At 41.4% G+C, this 19810-nt stretch overlaps 1 protein-coding gene across 1 annotated transcript in view; it reads left to right on the top strand.

Annotated features, from left to right (window-relative positions):
- NDUFA12 (NADH:ubiquinone oxidoreductase subunit A12) overlaps positions 1-17177 on the top strand; it is a 46889-nt gene extending 29712 nt beyond the window's left edge. Inside the window, exons 3-4 of the mRNA XM_026648840.2 lie at positions 771-858; positions 16834-17177. Coding sequence (XP_026504625.1) covers positions 771-858; positions 16834-17014 — 269 coding nt within the window. The 3' untranslated portion in view covers positions 17015-17177. The remainder of the gene's footprint in view (positions 1-770; positions 859-16833) is intronic.
- The last annotated feature ends 2633 nt before the right edge of the window (positions 17178-19810 follow it).

The following is a 19810-nucleotide window of genomic DNA, read 5'->3' as shown; positions in this document are numbered from 1 at the left end:
ACCTTTGGTTTCTGGCTCTGGTCTAAAGGGGACATGTCTATGGCAGCCTCCACAACTTTGCTTAAGTGTATGCGCTGAAGGTCTTGGCAAGGTGGTTGCAGTGATCTGAGAGAGACATAAAGGCCCTGGAGCAGCTACCAAGATTTCCAAGCAGCTCTGTTTAGGGATGGCCTGCTTGCCTCATGTGAGAGTGGCCCTAGAAAAGGTGAGGCAAATGAGCCCTGCCTCATTGTTTATATCCTGGCTCAGCTGTTTTTATAAACAGAATTACTTGCCAGAATATTTGGACTTTGAGCCCTGGATTTGACTTTAATTTGAATTCTGATTTGAGGAAAATGGCTGTGTTGAGTAACGAGCTTGCATGTTTTGGAATTGATATTGCAGCTCTTCCGGAAACTTGGCTCTCACACACAGGCTTTGTAAGGGAGAAGGACTATGCTATTTCCTGGCATGGCAAACCTGAAGGAGTAAAGAGAGAGTATGGTGTAGGTTTTGCTATCAGAAATGAACTTACGTTATCGTGTGAAGGTCAGATTGCAGCATCCATATGTATCATGACACTTTGCGTTAATCTAGACCTCATCCGTGCATACACCATGCTCTGTAAAGAGCGATGGTGCCATTGAGCAAAAATAAAATATTGCCTCTGGTGAATTGGGGTTATGTCTGTACAACATGCTGTTGAACTTTTAACTATAATTATCTTTTTCATTTTTTTATTTTGGGAATAATTATTTTTAGCTAATACAGTGTTGTTTGTCAAATTTAAGGTCGACATAGATGGGTTCAATATACTACTGAAATGAATGGCAAAAATACATTCTGGGAACTGGATGGAAGCATGGTGCCACCGGAATGGTAAACCAACTAGTCTAATAATATTCATTTTGTGTGTGTTGTATGATTGCATATTGCAAATTCTTCTACATAAATTCTTAGTTACAAAGCAGATGGAGGTAAACCTAACCTCAAGGCAGCATAGTTTTCCTGGACTCTGCCTTTCTGTATAGGGTGAAAGTCCTTCTGGCCAGATTTTTATTTTTAGTTAAAAAACTTCTTAGTTTATGGGTTTGAGAGCACAAAGGGAGTGGCACCACTGAGTTCCCTGGAGAATGTTTCTTTAGAAAAAGGGTCTCCCTTCACGAACTCAGCCATGTCCCCAGTCTTCTCAGCCCTCCGGAACTATGGATCCCCAAACATGCAAGGTTATGGCGCTTACAAGAACCAGGAGTATCATGGGGCACATGTGATTACAACTGAAATAACTAGTGCGGTGGTGGCCAACCTGAGCCTGAGAAGGAGCTAGAATTTACCAATGTACATTGCCAAAGAGCCACAGTAATACGTCAGCAGCCTCCCCTTAACCTCTCCCCCTCCCCGCTCCCAGAGCCTCCCACTCACCAGCAGCCCTGCTAATCCACACCTCCCAATGAGCTGGTTCATGGCATGCAGGAGGCTCGGGGGCGGGAGGAGCAAGGGCATGGCAGGCTCAGGGGAGGGGGTGGGAAGGGGTGGAGTGGGGGCAGGGCCTGTGGCAGAGCCAGGGGTTGAGCAGTGAGCTCCCCCCAGCACATTGGAAAGTTGGCGCCTGTAGCTCCAGCCCCGGAGTCGGTGCCTATACAAGGAGCCGCATATTAACTTCTGAAGAGCCACAGGTTGGCCACTCCTGAACTAGTGATAACTGAAGTGACGTAGAAGAGTTGATACTACTACTGGGTGTACTGAGACTCGGGTTAAGGCCCCAGTCCTCAAGCTGGTCCATACAGTCAGACCCCTATGCACATGTTAAAGCCCCAGTCCTGCAGATTGCTCCATAAGGCAGACCCCTGTGCCCACACAGAACTCCACTGAATTCCAGGGGGGTCTGCTTAGGTAAAGGAGGCTGCCCATGTGGGAGAGCTTAGAGGTTAGGGCCCAACTTGTTAAATGCCTTCTGGGACATGTAGGACCTTCTGAAAGTTAGAGTGGGCAAGAATGGCTCTCTTTTACTCTGGGAGCACTTAACACAATATGGACCCTATTACTGATTGGGGCCTATAGGCAAATAACTTAAGCTTTAAACTTAATCTCCCCACTCTCCAGGCTTCCATCTTCTTTCATCCCCTATTCAGTCAAAAGCTGAGGAGAATTTATGTATGCATGGAGAGTCCAAACTGATTTTTAAAAAGTTGTGCATATGCTAGTGCTTGAGTCCTTAAAAAAATAAAAAAAAGTGTCTGAACTCAGGGCAGTGGAAGGCCTCAAAAGGGCATTGGGGGAATTGGGAGATTGGGGCAGTGGGGGAGCTGGGTCAGGACCCAGAGAGCTGGGGGTGATTCCCCACAGAGCCTGTCCCATCCCCACCTCCTTCCTACCTGTGCCTAGCTCCTACTCCCTACTGCTGGGAACTCTGCTGTCCAGGCATCCCTGCTGCCCAGCTATATATCTGCCCCAGGCTCATAGTGGCTCCAGCCCTTGCTCCCCTGTCTTGTCCTGGCTGCAGCGTCCCTGGTGTGCCCTCCACTCTCTTGCCACTGAGCGCCCCATCCTAGTTCTAGCACCATCACCTGATGGCTCAGAGAATGCTCTGCAGCTAGCGAGGCAAAGGAGCTGCCTGACCCAGGACTGGCAAAAGTACCAGTATGCCATTCTAGCTCACCTCAAAAGTCCCAGAAAACTCTTCCGGAGTGTTCTGGCATGATTTGAGTTTTGAGTATGTGGTTACCTCCTGAGGAATAGCTGCATTAAAATTTTGTAGGGTTGGGAAATCTGGATGAAAAAACTCATTTCCCATGTACACAGTGTACATTTTTGATTAGGTTTCAGTTGGGTAATTGTATTTTGTGTATATATCAAGTAAAACAGCTTTAAACCTTATTGAAGTAATGGAAAACACAGTTGCACAGCTAAACTCCATAATGTCACTGCTATATTTTTTTCTTCTATCTTCAAATAAAATTTCAGAAGAGTTAAATGCAAGAACTTACACAGTGCAGTTATAAGTTTTCAAATTTGAACATGCAAAGTTGGGAAAAGTGAAAATTCAAATAGCAACATTAATTCAATCAGTGTGTATGGAGTATTTTAAAATACTAGTAAGAATATTTAAATTGTATACTTAACATATTATGTCCAATGTGTTTTGAGTTAATGTTTCTATTGGAACCTTAACACAAGTCTGGAAATACAAATTTGCACCATAAAATTGTACAGTATTAATGTAGGGTTTTGCATTTAATACAAAACAATTAAACCAACATTTCAGGATAGATCAGGATAGAGATTCAGTCCATAATCTGAGACATTTCTGATCAGCTACATCACAAATGGAAGATAATGTTCTGGGATTTGCAAACATGAGGGCAATTTTTCTGCAAACAGAAGTCGTCTATTTCAAATCCTGTAGTTGGTTTTGAAAAATGGGCCAAAAGTAGTTTTCCTGTTAATGCATAAATCAGTTGTTGGCCACTCTTGGTAATCTGTATAATAAATGCTCTGCTACGAGCAAAAGTTTTGGTATATCTCACTTTTGTATTTACTGGTGTGTACTTTACCTGATCCTTTTGGTTATGAAGGCAGCTTTGCTGAAGACTCTTTCCCATCTCCCCCCCCCCCCCACCCCCACCCCCAAGGAAAAAGGATTCTGCATCCCTGCCCTTGCTGATTAAGGCACTGTGCCACCAGTCATCAGTTCACTGCCTCTTATTGAGTGCAATGATTACCTTCATTTCTCTCACTTAGGCCATGATTCTGCGTCGTGCTCTGTGTAGAATCAGTGAACTGCCCTTGCAGATCACAATACAGGATCAGGGCTGTAGCTCTCTATTCTTCTACTGGGAAATACAGTTCTCAGAAGAATATTGTTTGGGCCAAATCTCTGCATTGCCTGGGAATCCCTATAATCCCCAGGTCTGAACCAGCACTGGACTGAGCAACCTGGCCTGGACCCAACACTTTACCGCCATGTCTGAACCTGGCATTCACAAAGGCATTCATCTTTACTCTCACCAAATTGACCTTCTCGTGAGCACCTGTGCAAGGAAGAGGAAACTGGTGCTAACTTTGTTCGCTGTGGGCTAAGTAGTGCCTCTGCATCCTATCATAGTAATATGGGTGAGACTTGTAAGGAGAACGGGACTGAGAAAATTCATTGCTGACTTTTCTGGGACTGTTAGTGCTGCTCTGTATTGGACTTCATCTATTTCATTTGCAGCAAAGCAAAATATATGTCTGCTTCATATGCAGAGAGCGATGAGAACTAAATCATTTTGAATAAAATAAAGATAGTCTGGAATGTAGGTTTTCCCCTCGCTAGCAATTTCTCCCATATATAATGGTACCACCAGTTAGGCTGAATAATCTGTTTCCTCTCAAATATTCAGCTTCCTAACCTATTCATAATGTGGTCTGCCTGAGAAGAGTCATCCTTGTGCTTGCATGACTTTCAGTTTTCTGTTTTTCTTATTCCTTCAGTACTGTTATTCAATACTAAAATAAGTAACATGCACTGTTACCAACATACTAAAGAGTACAAAGAACCAATGTTTGTAGTCTAGTCTAAAATGAGATGTTGTCTGGATAGAGATTAGTGAAGACACCAAGGTTGCTCTCAACTGGTACCTCTTACGATGACTAGAACTGAACATGTTATTTTTTTATGGATTCCTATTAGACAAACCTGAAAATTAAGTTTATTCTGGCAGTTGTTTCCAATGGGCATACAAGTATAAATGTCTTAGTTGCCTCCGTGATATCTGCTCTGAAACTTCCCATTACGGTTCTATAGCTGTGTAGAACTTGTATTGGTACAGCAGCTTTGAAGTTTTATGCTTGTATTAAATCTGCCCTGAAATGAGAACCTTTTGTGTCGGGGGCTAGATTGCACAATGGGTTAGGAGGTGATGGGTCATGAGAAAATGAGTTTGATGGTCTTGCCCCAGTCCCCATTTGTGCATGTAACAAAAACCACTGCTTGCTTAATTAGGCATGATTGTCAGTCTTCGTTGAAAGAAATGCCTGTGAGTGGGTAACTAGAGAATTGTTGACAAGGACTAAAGTGTAGTGGCAGAGCGGTGTAGGCAATTTTGCTGAGTACATGCTGATACCAAGCTGGTTTGAAGTCTGTGCCATCTGTTGCTCACTTTCACAAGCACTAACTTCACTCATAGTTTTATTGTTTTGGTTTTCTTTTGTAAAAAAAAATTCACTTTCAATTGAGGGCACATTTTGATGTGCTGAACATCCTGTGGGTTTCTGAATAAAAGTAATAGGAGAAGATACTTTTTTACTGTCTCTTGATCTATATATTCTTTTTTCATTGCATTGGATTGCGTAGTCTTTTCCTCATCCACAGTCCTAATCATTATGTACATTTTTTTTTTTGAGGGTGTGGAAATCATCTTGCTGAATTTTAGGCTTTCCATCTACTCCTTCATCCTGGGTCAATCCATTCAGTTTGCCTTTTCATTAGCTGTAATTGCATCTTCTGAAGGCAAAAAAGTTTACAGTAGTGTATTGCTGCCTCATGTAGTCTGTACATCTCTATTCCTAGAAACAGGAAGCATGATTTAAAGATTTCTTGTCCTGGATGGTCAGTGGTATTATCTGAACCTAACCATTGATGTGGTAGAGCAACATATTTCCTGTTGCTCAGCTACTGTCAGCATATTTAGCTTAAACTTGTACACTTTGCCTTTCATATATTTAAAGAATATCACAGAGCTAGGGTATTGCCTGTATTTAATGTTTACCACTACTTGAATGATTTATTTATATATGAAGTTTATACTTTAATTGTACAAAAGATTGTTGCTGTTCATGTATTAGTGTGTATAAACTGTAATTACAACCAAAATAGGGATTCTGATTCTAATATAAATTACCCCCTTGGGATTAATCAAATAATTTTACTTTAGAGCTGATAACAGGCACCTCTGATTATCACAGATTTACCAGCAAACCAAGATATAACCAGCAAATTAAAATAGGCTAAATACATTCCAGAAATGGGCCAATTAAGAAAAATAAGCTAGGCACATAAATCTGATTCATTTCTAAATGTGATTTAAATTATTTAGTTTAGATGTGTTAGAGTTTTTCTTATTTAAATATTACACCTACCCTATGAATGCCTGAATGTCAATTGATATATCTGGCTTATTTTAAAAACTGTATCTGAATGTCAGTTGACTGTTTGATTTCTTCACTGAGTTATGGAATTGCTTTCTGCAAATCACCAGAAGACCTTAAAGCTTGCTGGTTTTTAGCTGCTAAAGCACAGTGCTTCCATTTTAATAGGACATCATTGGCATCCTACCTTTTCTAGTGTGCTCTCACTTGCTGCAGCAAAACTCCCTAAATTGAGTAATGCTGTATCTGTTTCATTGCATTGCTGGCATAATATACTTGGAGTAGAATAAAATTTTGAAAATTTCGAGGGATCTGAATATGGGGAGAGACATGGTGAACCAAGATGGGTATCTTTCTGGATTGTCATTTATTACTGGTGCAAGGACTATGAACACACCAAATAGAATGTAAAGAGATGATTGTCATTTTAGTCGCTTTGTTCCCCAGCTATTTGAGAGGTAATCTCTGCCAAATGCTTGAGAAAACAAATACCACTTCAGGCATAGGGAAATAGGAATGTGATGGGGGTTCATGGTGTTTGGCTGGAATAAAGTCAGAAAGTTCAAACAATATTTATTTCCTCTTGGGGTGGTTTTGGAGTTGACTGAGATGAATTATGGATTATTATGGACTTTAAAATGGAGTGTCTTATATTATGGTGATTGTTTTATGCACATTTCAGTGAAGGGTGGGTAGGCGAAAGTTATCTATGTAGTTAATGTATGTTTGTTATTAACCCTGCATGGTGTCATGCTGCATTTTTCTGTGCAGACATAGTCTAATATGATTAGACTTTCTTTTGCTGTTTTTGAGATCATAACCTGATTTTGTTTTCTCCAACTGTTCGAGTTTTGCTGATTTTTTTAGAAGGCATGATGTGCTAGTCTAAAATTAGAAAGGGTCTCTCCCAATGCAGAGTTTTCCCTATTGTGTATGCAATAGAACTGTCATATAGGTGTCAGGTTCCCTCCCCGATCTACTGAAGTTTATCAATTTCAAGATTAATCTTATTTTGGACTCCTACTGGATTTTTGTTTACTGTTTCTTCACTCTGAGGAAACTAGGTTTATTCTAGTAATTTGGTAGAAAAATAATATTTTCTTAGGATACAATAGTTCCATAGATCAGAGTTGCACTCTTGTGTTTAGGTAGAATTTTTAGGTCATCTAAACCAGCGATGGACAAGCTAGTACTCTGGCTATTGCAGAATTGTTTTCTTTTACTACATATTTTAGTTCACTGTACAATCTAATATAAAATATTATAAGCAGTGATGCTCTTATTGTTTCTCTTGGGGAAACTGTTTCCACAATTTAATAGATTCCTGTTAGGAAACTTGTATGTGACATATTTTTCTCTTGTACTGTTTCTGATGAGAGACCCTACGGCTTGAACTTAAAGTCTGCAGGAAGATTCCTATATTTTGTGGTACTTCAGTTACTCACTCAGAATTCTGTATCATTTTAGGTACATTTTTAAAAACTGAAGTTTCGTAACTAAATATGAGAATGAATAGAATCTGTAAAATTCCTTTATTTTGCTGTTCCCTTCAATTTTACGGAGTCCCTAAATTTTCAGTATGTCAGTACAAAAGTCTGTGGCAATGTCATAACTATAAAGGGAAGGGTAACAGCCCTCCTGTGTACAATACTATAAAATCCCTCCTGGCCAGAGACTCCAAAATCCTTTTACCTGTAAAGGGTTAAGAAGCTCAGGTAACCTGGCGGACACCTGACCCAAAGGACCAATAAGGGGACAAGATACTTTCAAATCTGAACTGCCTCAGCTGGCTCCTCTTGATCTGGAGAAGTAGCGGCTCTACTCTGAGGCTCTCCCGGATAGCCAAGTCCCTCACCCTGTCTCGGAGAGTATGCCCAGCCCCCCTGTGGAGAAACTTCATTTCCGTCGCTTGTACACGCGATCTCAGTGAGACAAGTTAGCGAACTAGCAGCCATGATGGCCAATCCCCCTTACACCATCTTCCACAAAGACACAGTCTCCTTGCGACGGCAGCCAATATTCATTCCTACAGTGGTGTCTGAATTCCACTTCAACCAGTGCATCCCCCTCCAGTCTTCTATCCCAAACCCCATACCTCCCACAGGCACAAAACGTGACACTCTCGTGACCTCTGGTGTGCACTAGCTTTCTAACTCCAACGAACCTGTGCCTTTCATGTCTCACCCAAGTTCTTTGTCTCTATTGTCAACTATTGCAAGGGCCAAGCCCCCTCCTTGCAGCAGATCTCCAAGTGGGTCTCCCATTGCATTCACAAATGCTTCATGCTCACCAAATGCCTCTGCCTCCTGGAGTCACAGCACATTCCACGCGGGCACATGTAGCCACGTCAGCCTGCCTCGTGGACATGCCATGGCAGGACATTTGCTGGGCAGCATCCTGGAGCTCTGTCCATACCTTAATGTCTCACTATCCCATCGCCTGAGCGGCTGCAGATGCGGCCATAGGCCACTCCATGCTACAGAGTATACTTTCTCATGAGTCCTTGCACCCAGCTCCACTCTGATCACTGCTCGTTACTCACCCACATTTGGAATCCATATAGGGACCATCGTTCAAAGAAGAAGAGGAGGTTACTTACCTGTAACTGGAGGTTCTTTGAGATGTGTAGTCCCTATTTGGATTCCAATACCCGCCCTCCATCCCCTGCTGTGGACTACACTACTTAGCGATAAGAGGGATACTGGAGCGCCGTCAACCCATAGATCCTCTCATAGCCTCGGCTGCAGACACAAGGGTGACGCAACACACGTATGAGTCAACGGACATGGTTACAAAATTGCTCTGGTGCATGGAATCTAAATAGGGACCACACATCTCAAAGACCCCCCAGTTACCTCCTCCTTTCCCACTTTCTCTCCCTGTCGTCGTCCCCCTCCCCCCCGGGATTAATTCTTCATAATATACACACAGTATGAACCTAACTGTACTCTTGCTCAGCTCCTCAAACTTCTGATGAAAGAACCCTTAGTTCAGAAACATGAGGAATTGCTACTTCGCTGTAAAACTGCTGTTGCTGCTGGAGTCTTCCAGAAAACAATGATAAATCAAGGGATGGGGGAGAGATGTCAAAGAATGAAAAATATTTTTTTTCCAGAATAGGAACTGTGGAGTTTCATCCACTAACTCCACAAAAAAAACTACATGTTTTGTGACTGAATCTGACCCTACTGCAGTCCTATTAGCTGCCATGGTTACCACCCTATTACTGTACAATAGAATAGTAGCTTCTACCAGCACAACAGAAGTGAAAGGAAAATGGAAACAAGGAGGGGGAAAAAATGGTAAATGCAGACAGAAGCCATCATCAATTAATCCGAACAGAAATAAGTGTGGTGTCAGTTTCATTTCTCTCTCTTCTCCTCTCCCATAATTGTGCAAAAACACGAAAGAGTAATTGGAGATGATCTCTTTTCTATCCCCTTTCACAGTAGTAAAAATTAAAGCCCTGATTTGCCCTCCATTACAATATTTAAGTTTTATTAATGCATTGTAAATATGATTCACACATTGGCTTTAGTAAACACCTAGCTGCTCTTTTATCTTAATGCACAATTGCATTAAATGCTCTATCATTGTTAATTTTATTTAATTTCTTGAGAAAAATGGCATGGTCTTTTGAACCCAGGCACGTGGTATCTGAGCCTTGCAGTTACAAGTACTATATTAACAGTGTTATGTAGTCTTAATTCCTGTTTGACCACTTGTATGTTGCATACTTGGCTCTTATCTCTTGTGGCTTCACTTTGAACTATCCTTAATTTTAAATATTTATTCTATGTTCTTTTAAAAGGTAAAAGAAGTGCTAACTTATCTTGGGGAAGCTTGACTGTTTTAGCTCTTCAAATTAATATCTGTTTCTCTTTCATCCTTAATTCATCTAAGCAGAGGTCTAGAGGCTTGACTAGCCCCAGGCTGCTCTGCAGTATGCTGCTTCTCTTCTAGTATGTTTCAGGGAACTGTCTCAGCTTTTTAAAAGCTTCTGTTTTCCCTCTTATATCTCCCTCTGCCCCTATAACTTATCCATTTCTAATGCAGGTTTAAAGTGATTAGTCATTTCTGGGTCCTTTTATATTGTTTCATATAGAAAGCCCATCAGGAAAGAATTCGCACAGAAATCTGGCTACATCTGAGGTACATTGTCCATTGTAGTTCATAAAGAGTTTTCCTTGAGCTTTTGGAAATAGTGTGTGCAAGACTTTTGTATTTCAAAAGATTATTTGAGGAGACTGCTGAGGAGAGGTCTTCCCAAAATAAACAGGGTGGGTTATTTCCCACTTTTTCCACAGATTAGCCTAAGGGATACCATTAAAGTAAAAGCCTTGCCTGAGACAACAAAATTAGTCATCTAAACACAAAATAGTGTGTCATTTTGGACTTACATGTATAGGTTTCATGACTGGACTTTCAAAGGAAAACTGCAGTGATTGGTTATAATACCTTTAAACACTTAAAAATGTACTGAATAAGATAATTGAGCTTTCAAAACAGCTTGTAGAAATAACTGTTTGTGCTTCAGTTCTTCTGTAACTGCACAGTGCTGGTGTCTCTCTTTGAGGACTAATGTTTTTCTTTATACTTCCAAGCAGAAAGTCCATTATGGTGTGGGTTTTTAAATTATTGAACTTAAGTGTTAAATTTGAACTGTAAAAGTTTCATGTTGAGCTTCCAGTATTTCCAAATATCCAGGTAGCCTAGTAGTGATTTAATTATTTTTAAATATATTTAATATATTTTTAAAAGATTTTACTGATTTACTCCTTGATTAAAGGAACACTGCAGTAAAGTGAAACTCAGAAATAGGGCAAAACTCACAGGTTTTCTAGTTTTCTGTGGATTGAGTTAGTTAATAGACTATTCAATGAGTTTATCAGACTATTAAAAAGTATGCATATCTCACACCTATACAGATGAAGATGTTAGACATTATGCAACTTTTAAGTGACACTGTCAGCTTGAAATCTAGTCACTTTTTAAAATGAGCTAAAATAGGTTTCTTGTACTCCCTGTCCAAGTCTCTCTGCTAGTATTTGTGGTTTTACAACCACATTCCAATCACTTTTTTCACCTGTGGCTATGCAAAACTCCCACAAAGCTGTTCAAGAAAAGGAAAGTGACACACAACACTGTTAGATGCAAAGTAAATAAACTGAAAAATATTTTTTTAATTATAATATTCTTAGGGGTTATTACTCATCACATTAGGTTAAAAATAGTGTGACTTCTACAGTGACTGTACACTTACCGTTGTCAGCAGAGCTGAAAAGTGAAAATATTCTGAAAGGTACTGATATTGGAGATCTATCAGATGAAAACTTGACAGTTCCTTTCCTGTGACATATATTCATGAACTGCCATACCTGGGCACAATTATTTTGCTTGTGATTCCAGAAAGAATGGTGGAGTCCTTCTATTTTTTTTCTTCCCCTCTTTATCTGACCATGATAGAGTACTGAAATAATAATGTGATGTTTTATTCAATACAACCTAATTAACTGTGTCCACAAGTTCATATAAATTAAATATGGCAGTAAGGAGAAAAAAACATGAAACGAAGTTCAGCACCTCTCTTGTTTATCCTACTGTCTATAAAACTGTAACTAAGTTGGCTAACTTCAAAAAATTCTACTTTCTGATAAAGTACCCTTTAAACTGTGTGTTCTGTTCTGCTTCCTTGTTGATGTTCCTGAGGGTCTTTTCTTCTAGGCAGAAACTAATTCACTATATGGACAACCAGCAAATTAGAGTTTGCTTAAAGCTGTGAGGCAAACCCTCCTTGTGGTGCTGGCCAAGGTGGCCATCCACCATAACAGGAGGCGGAAACTGGATGGGGAAGTGCTCTGTGACTGTGGGGCCTATTTCCAATCCTCCCTGAAGTCACCTCTCCAGGCAGAGTTCCTCTGGGCCATGTCCACTGGCTCCCTAGACGCCTTCGTGGAGCAGTGAGTGCTGTCTGGAGTTCTCCGCTTGGTGTTCCCCCTCTGGCTCCCTCCTTTTAAACCTGTGACCCTCACTCCCATCCCTGTTTTCTCATTTGTTGTCTCCCAAATTCACTTAAGACCTCGGTCCTGTAGCTCCTCCCCTTAGGTTGTGGGGAGCGGCCTTTAGATGTGGGCGGGCTTGTGCCCGCTCATTTCCCCCAGAACTTCAATAGGTACCATGACTTGCCCTCCAACAGAGCCTGGAGTGACTCATCTCTGGCATGCAGCAGCCTATCCCCGCGGCAGGGCCTGGGTCAGATGATCCCCAGGCACTGGTATTTCTCTGACCTCACCAGAGCTGCAAGTTAGTCTGTGCAACAGCACTTCTTAGCCAGGAACCCTCTTGCTGACTCGTAGTGTTAAACTCCCTAGGCTTCCAACCCGCCCTTGATCCAGTTCTTGCCCAAAACTTGTTCAGTCTTGCCCATTCCATACTCAGACCATGCGCCAGCCCTGTTATTAATCTGCTGTAGCCCTTCACCCTGCTGCTGACCCCTCAGACTGACTCCCACACAACTTTGATCTTTGACATACATTTGGATTCTGACTATAATCCTGATTTGGCTTGTCTATGGACTGTGATCTCGGTTCTGACCCATGGCCTGTCTCTGACCTCAGTTTCCACACAGCGCTCAGCCCAGTCCCGACTTTATAGTCAGCTTCAACCCCTGTACCTATTCTTGACTACAGCTCTAACCACCAAGCCTGACTGCCTTGAACCCAGAGCCTGGCAGTAGCCATATCAAATTCACAAACTAGAAAAAAAGGATTTTTCTCTGATTGTTATAGTAATAATAGGTGTCAGTTAACTTTAGAGCATACAGAACTTTCAGAAGTATAACTTTCAAGTGAATGGTTTTCCCTTAGGAGCCATTGTCTCTATTTAAAATAGGCTATTACTTGCCGTTGTTTAACATCTTGTTAAAAATAAAATTCATCTTCCCTCCAGTTTTGTATTCCATTAGCAAGGGCATTTAGAAAGGAGGGCACTGTTTACTGTACCTTTACTAGAAATTTAAAGAATTTTCCAATCAAATTCCAGCCAACATTTATTCCTATAGCAATTTTTAATCTCAATTTGGACTCTTTAGTTAAGAGTATGTCTTTGACATTTTAGATAGGTCTAACCAATTTTGCTAAAAAATAGATTTTAATATCTCGTATTAAAGAGAGAGCCAATGTATTTAAAATAAAGTCCTAAGAGCAATTTGGCTGAAAAGATAGTCTCTTAGCTGAGAAGCATGCCCCAAAGCTGCAAATCCCTACAGGGGGATGAACTCAATTATATAAATATTACTTTTTCCATTCCCTCCTAGTTTGATCCTTTTTGTGATGCTGCATGAAGGGAAATGGGAGAGACTCTGGTTTGACTGCTAAGTATTAGTAGTGTGACAGAGATCTGTAGCTTTTTGAACAACTGGAACAGAAGACATTTCATATTTAGGTCAAGTGACAGCTGACTGGCAAAAATCTCATTAATTCCACATCAGAAAGCTTGCCAGCATGACTGATAATACTAAATGTAATATGTACAATTATGACAAAATTCAGTATGAAAATATATGTTCAGGATTAAAGATTTTTGGGGACAGGAATAGGGACAGAATAAAAAACAAATTGTTTATACACTTCTGTCTTTTTCCAATAGGTTACTGTTGAAAAATTTTCACTTGCTTAGATTAACGTAATTTGCACAGAGGAGGCTTGGTTTTATAGGCCAGGCCCAGGGATAAACGCTAATAACTTCATAGTTACCCAACAATAATTCTTCTTTGAATGAGAATCCATATACATATTCCACAGCTAGTGATCATGTGTCCAGTGTGCACACATCTGAGAACTTTCAAGTTAGCAATGCCTGTGGGGGCAGTGCATGTGCTCTTCAATCCCTCATGCGCTCAGTAATGCTATAAAAGGCAGAGCCACCACCCCTACCTTCAGTACTTTCTTGCCATGATGGTGTGTGTCGGAGCAGCTCCATTTAGAGCCACTTGCCTCTTTTAGTTGGCCGTGTGAGTTAGTCTTTTTGGGACTGTCAAGACCCCTGTTCATCTACAGAACTGGGATCGTCTTCAGTTCTTCATGGCAGACCACAAGTCCCCAGGCTCAGAGCCAGCATGACCTGAGATGACCCAGACATGCTGCAGTTCTCGCCTATCACTGTATCAGCCATACTGGCATCACTGGTGCCAGCTCCACTTTGCAAGACGCTGACAATAGCACAAGCAGGACACAGCCTCTGCCTGCCTCCATGGCCCAGGGTCAGAGTCTCCCCCTGCATACATATGGAGGCCTCCTGGTCCCTTCCGGGGTCCTAGCACTATTTCCAATGCCACTATCCAGATTCCTGGCTCCGTTTTCACCTTTAGGAAGATCTTGGTACCCTCAGTGTCACCACTGCTAGGGAGACAGCTTCCTGGGCAATGGCAATTGCATTTGATGATAGTTTTCATCATGGCTGTTCTAGGCAATTTTGCGGGAGGCACAGACCGCAACCAAGGACCTGCCCTTGAAGGTTGTTTTTTGACTGGACAGGTGAGGTATGAGGTTGCTTAAAGACTGTAGGGCCATACTCACATCCTTGGGGGTCTATACTCCAGCCATCAAGAGACAGCACTTCAGGTCTCAACAGTTTTACAGGCAGGCCCACTGCTATCACTATAGACCACCTGAGTATGCCAAAAAAGGCAGAAGGCTTCAAGGAAAAATCCCTCAGAAGGGGCCACCACATCCCACTGTCCCTCCTCTGTGTTAAGGCAGCAGATTTGACTCCATGTCCAAGGACAGCATACTACGCTCTACCCATCCCTGGCCTCCCCCTCTTTTTGACAACCATCTGGTGCATTTCCGCCACGTTTGGTCCAGCATCACTTCAGATGGTTTCACATTGAACACTGTAGAGAGAGGCTACACAATTCAGTTCCTCTCCTGTCCCTATTTGGGGACCCATCTCACGAGAGTTCTTTACACTGGGAGGGTCAGTCTAAGCTCTTGAAGCCATAGAAGATGGCTCCTTAGATCTCTGGGGTAAAGGATTTTACTCAAGATATTTCTTTATCCCCAAGAAAAAGGGAGGGCTGTGAGCTATTCTGAACCTACAGGGCCTGAACACCTACCTCGGGAGGCTCAAGTTCAAGATGATGCCCCTGGTATCCATCAGCCCATCCCTAGATCCAAAGGACTGATATGCTACCCTCAATCCCCAGGATGCGCATTTCCACATTGTGATATACCAAGCCCACAAGCACTTCCTGAGATTTGCAATAAGAGACTATCATTACCAGTACCAGGCGTTCCCGTTTGGGCTCTCAGCAGCACCCAGAATATTTATGAAATGCCTAGCAGCAGTGGCAGTCTACCTCAGAAGGACAGGTGCCCAGGTATTTCCCTACCTCGATGACAGGCTAGTCAGAGGTCACTTTGAGCCCCTGGTGCAGGCCTTTACTCTCTCGCTGAGAGCAGGAGGGAGCGACGGTCTCATGTGCTGCCCCCACAGGCACTGCTAACTAGAAAGTTCTCTGCATGCGCGCTGGACAATGTGATCTCCAGCTGTGGAATATGTATGCAGACTACACATCTCAAAGAACATCCGTTACTGTACAGTAAGTAGTCTTTTTATGTTAATCATATTATGCAGTCAGCAAGCATTTATGTGGAGAGGTTGTGTTTACGTCAAATCATTATCCTGTTACCTCAAAACTACTTATTACTGTACTTGAAAAATAAGGAAGGCTTTGTAAATGTTATTGTAAACGGTTATGCAAGTACAGTAGTGTGTACACAGTCTTTTGATATTATTTGAGCCCTGTAAAATCTCCTCCAAATACAAAGCTTCTGTTTTTTTTATTTGTACTGCCTGCCTAGAAGCAAGGGCCCCATTGTGTTAGGCATGTACAAACCTATAACAAAAAGATGTTTTTTAGCCAAAAGAGCTTATAATCTAAATTTTGAAATGAGACAACAGATGAAGGGAGCACAAGGGAACATTGAAACAGTTATGGACAGTGGCGTAAGCAGCTGACACTGCACCCCATCTCCTTAATCAAGAGTTTTGTAGGCATCACAACACAGGTGGGTTTTAAGTAGAGATTTAAAGGAAGAAAACTGATAATGTAATTCTGCTTTTAAATGCTATTTCATCCAAACATTTATTATTTTTAGTTTCTATTTATATTAAAACTAATAAGGATGTCCAAAAATAGATTGATAAATGAATTGTAATAGAAGGTACTTCAAAATGCTGTTCAGAAAATAACTATATGGCATCACAAAAGATATTTATTTTAATTCTAAAAACCTCAGTTATCACTGGTTTTTAAATGTAATGGAATCCGTTCTTTCTAATCCAAATCTGATCTGAAGTCCGTTCTGCATTTTAACTGGTGGAGACTAGAAGGTAAACTACCAGAAATCAAATTATTAAAAATATATTCTGAATGACCATTTACTACAGCATGGTGTAATATTTCAAAGTGGTTTTAAAATCTAGTATATTCTCAGTTGTTCTGTAATGAACTCTTATCCATCTAATTGACTATTTGATAGGAGTCTTTAGCTGAATACCGTGAAATATGCCTTTTTGAATATATCAGAATAGATTAAAGTTTTAAGGCCTGAGTTCTAAAAATAAAAGCCAGATATTAAAAAGCTTCAGAGGAAAAACTTTCAACTAAGGAAGAGGATTGATTATAGAAACTTTTTAATAACCAGTATTTTTTCTCTTCAGGCATCGTTGGCTTCACTGCATAACTGAAGACCCTCCAACTACTCATCCACCAGCTGCTCGTAAATTCATTTGGGAGAACCACAAATTCAATCTGAGTGGCACTCCTGGGCAGTATGTCCCTTTCTCTACAACACGTAAAAAGATACAGGAGTGGATCCCACCTACAACCGCTAACAAATAATTGAAAAGCCTGACTTGCCTAAAACTAGGTTCTCAAGGAAAACTGTACCTTCATCGTTTGGTTGGTTTAAAATAAAAGCCTCTGACAAAAGTAAAAGTTTGTTTTTATTGGGATTGAAGAACATTTTTACAAACAAAAATAGGAAGTGTTTAAAAAAAAAAAAGTGGGTAAGAGGCCAAGTAAAGAATACAGCGTTACCTTTATTCAAATATTTTTCTCAGATAGCTTCATGTGCTTTTTTCCTCTCTCTGGTTTTTAAATAAACCTTACGTTTCTAGTATTTATTACATCTAACTGTTGCTGTGACAGTCATGTCTCATCTGTATAATATCCAGATAGATTTGAAATACAGTAATGTTCCTCTGAGGCTGAACGTACAAATAATGTAATGGGGCAGGATAAGTAACAATGGACCATTTCCAACACTATACCTAAGTAGTGCTCCCAGGACTCATTTCTAGGAAGCCATCTCTTTTTAAAAAAAATTAATAATAATAATTATATTGCAAGTGAAAAAGGAGTGCCAATAAAGAATCTTAGCTTTTTCTTTACAAATACTTTTGGTATTCTGCATATACGTACGTGTGTGTATACACACACATTATGCTATAGCATGTAATGTAACAATATAACATATTTTAAAACTTCCACAGTAATCTATATGGTGGAAGTTCATCAGGAGGAGAAAGAAAGGGCTGAATTAATGGGACAAATTTTCATATGCAGACACTTAGGCTGTAATTTACATGTCTGTATCCACAAATGTGTGTGCAATGCAGGATTTTTGGACTAAGCCTTTACTGCCTGCTTTTGACAATTTGTTCCAATGTATCTACATACATTACTGGTCATTACATAGATGTCCCAGGGTATTGTCTGCTTATACATGGAATATTGTTTGCAATGTTGTAGCTGTGTTGGTCCCAGGAGATGAGAGAAACAAGGGTGGGTGAGGTAATATCCTTTATTGGACCAACTTCTTTAGGTGAAAGAGACAAGTTTTTGAGCTCCACAGAGCTCTTCTTCAGATCTGGGAAAGGTAATCATAGTATCGCAGCTAAAGGTAAGGTGGAACAGATTGTTAAGCATAAGGAATTATTGCAAGAAAATATTCAAAATGAAATAGTCAGTTAACACCTCTGTAGTTATAGGACTGAAGATGTTCTGTGTGTGTGTGTATATATCTATATAGATATAGATATCTTCCTACTGTATTTTTCACTGCATGCATCTGATGAAGTGGGCTGTAGCCCACGAAAGCTTATGCCCAAATAAATGTGTTCGTCTCTAAGGTGCCACAAGTACTCGTTTTTTGTTTGTTTTTGTTAAGATTGACTATGAAATCCTTAACAGACATTGCATCCACCACCAAGAGGACGACTATACAGTCCCTGAAATCCAACCACCAAATAGTGATCAAATCAGCAGACAAAAAGACTGCCATCATAGTTCTCAACTGTGATGACTATGTCAGTGAGGCAAACCAACAACTTGGACACCACCTACTATAAAGTACTCAAAGAAGACACCACACCACAATTCACCCAAGAGTTTAAGGATATCACTGATCACAAGCCCCTAGTTGTTACCTACCACCCACTACTGGAACCCATACTCATCAAACAATTACAACCATACTTGATGGGGACCACATCCTGAAAGAAGTGTTTCTTGAAAACTCTTTTGGCCTTCAAACAACCCCCTCTCCCCCTCCCCCGCTACTCCCACCAAGCTGATTATCAGAAGCAAGCTCCCCACAGACCAGGACACGCATTCAAAGCAGCCATAGGCGCCAACTCCATGGGTGCTTCGGGGCTGGAGCACCCACGGGGAAAAATTAGCGGGTGCTCCGCACACACTGGCAGCCACGCTCCCCCCACCCGAGCGTGCCGCGTCCCTGCTCCTCCCCCTCCGTCCCAGCACTTCCGCCCCCCTTAGGACTTTCTGGGAGGGAGGGGGATGTGGCGTGCTCAGGGGAGGAGGTGAAGAAGGGGAGGGGCGGGGACTTGGGGGAAGGGGTCGGGGCTGAGGAGGGAAAAGGCAGGGTGGGGCAGGGACTTTGGGGAAGGGGGGAAATGGGGGTGGGGCAAGGGCGGTGAAGGAGCGGGAAGTGGCAAGGCAGGGGCGACGAGGGTCCAGAACCCACCGGGCAGAGGGGAAGTTGGCACCTATGAAAGCAGCACAGGATCTTGGCATAACGGGCACAAAATCTTTAGACCTATCTCCACTGCCGTAATGATATATACACACACACACACACTCCTTTCAAGATCCATGGATCCTACACAAGCTTATCACAACATGTGTTGTACCTCATCCAGTGCATCAAATGCCCCAACAACTATGTGGGTGACACTACACAATCATCACACTCTTGAATGAACTCTCAGAAAAATGAGAGGATGTTTATCACCTATGAGTGAACACTTTTCACAAAATGATCACTCCACATCTGAACTCTTAGTCCTCATCCTCAAAGAAAACCTGCACAACACCTTCAAAAGACAAGCCTGTGAGCTTAAATTCATAACTCTGCTAGACACAAAAAATTGTGGACTCAATAAAGACACTGATTTTATGTCTGATTACAACAATTTGTAACTCACTAACTCTTTGTTCTATGGCTGCAGAGGTGTTAATTGCCCACTTCATTTTAATCGTTTCCTGCAACATATTTTAGCTCCTCATGCTTAACAATCTGTTCCACATTGCATTTAGCTGGGACACTGATTTATCTTTCACAGACCCGAAGAGGAGCTCTGTGGAGCTAGAAAGCTGCTCTTTCACCAACAGAAG

This window comes from Terrapene carolina, unplaced genomic scaffold (genome assembly GCF_002925995.2).
Source record: "Terrapene carolina triunguis isolate 2854851 unplaced genomic scaffold, T_m_triunguis-2.0 Scaffold68, whole genome shotgun sequence".
NCBI lineage: Eukaryota > Metazoa > Chordata > Testudines > Emydidae > Terrapene > Terrapene triunguis.
The sequence above is the reverse complement of the archived record's forward strand: the minus strand, read 5'-3'. Positions and strand labels throughout refer to the sequence as shown.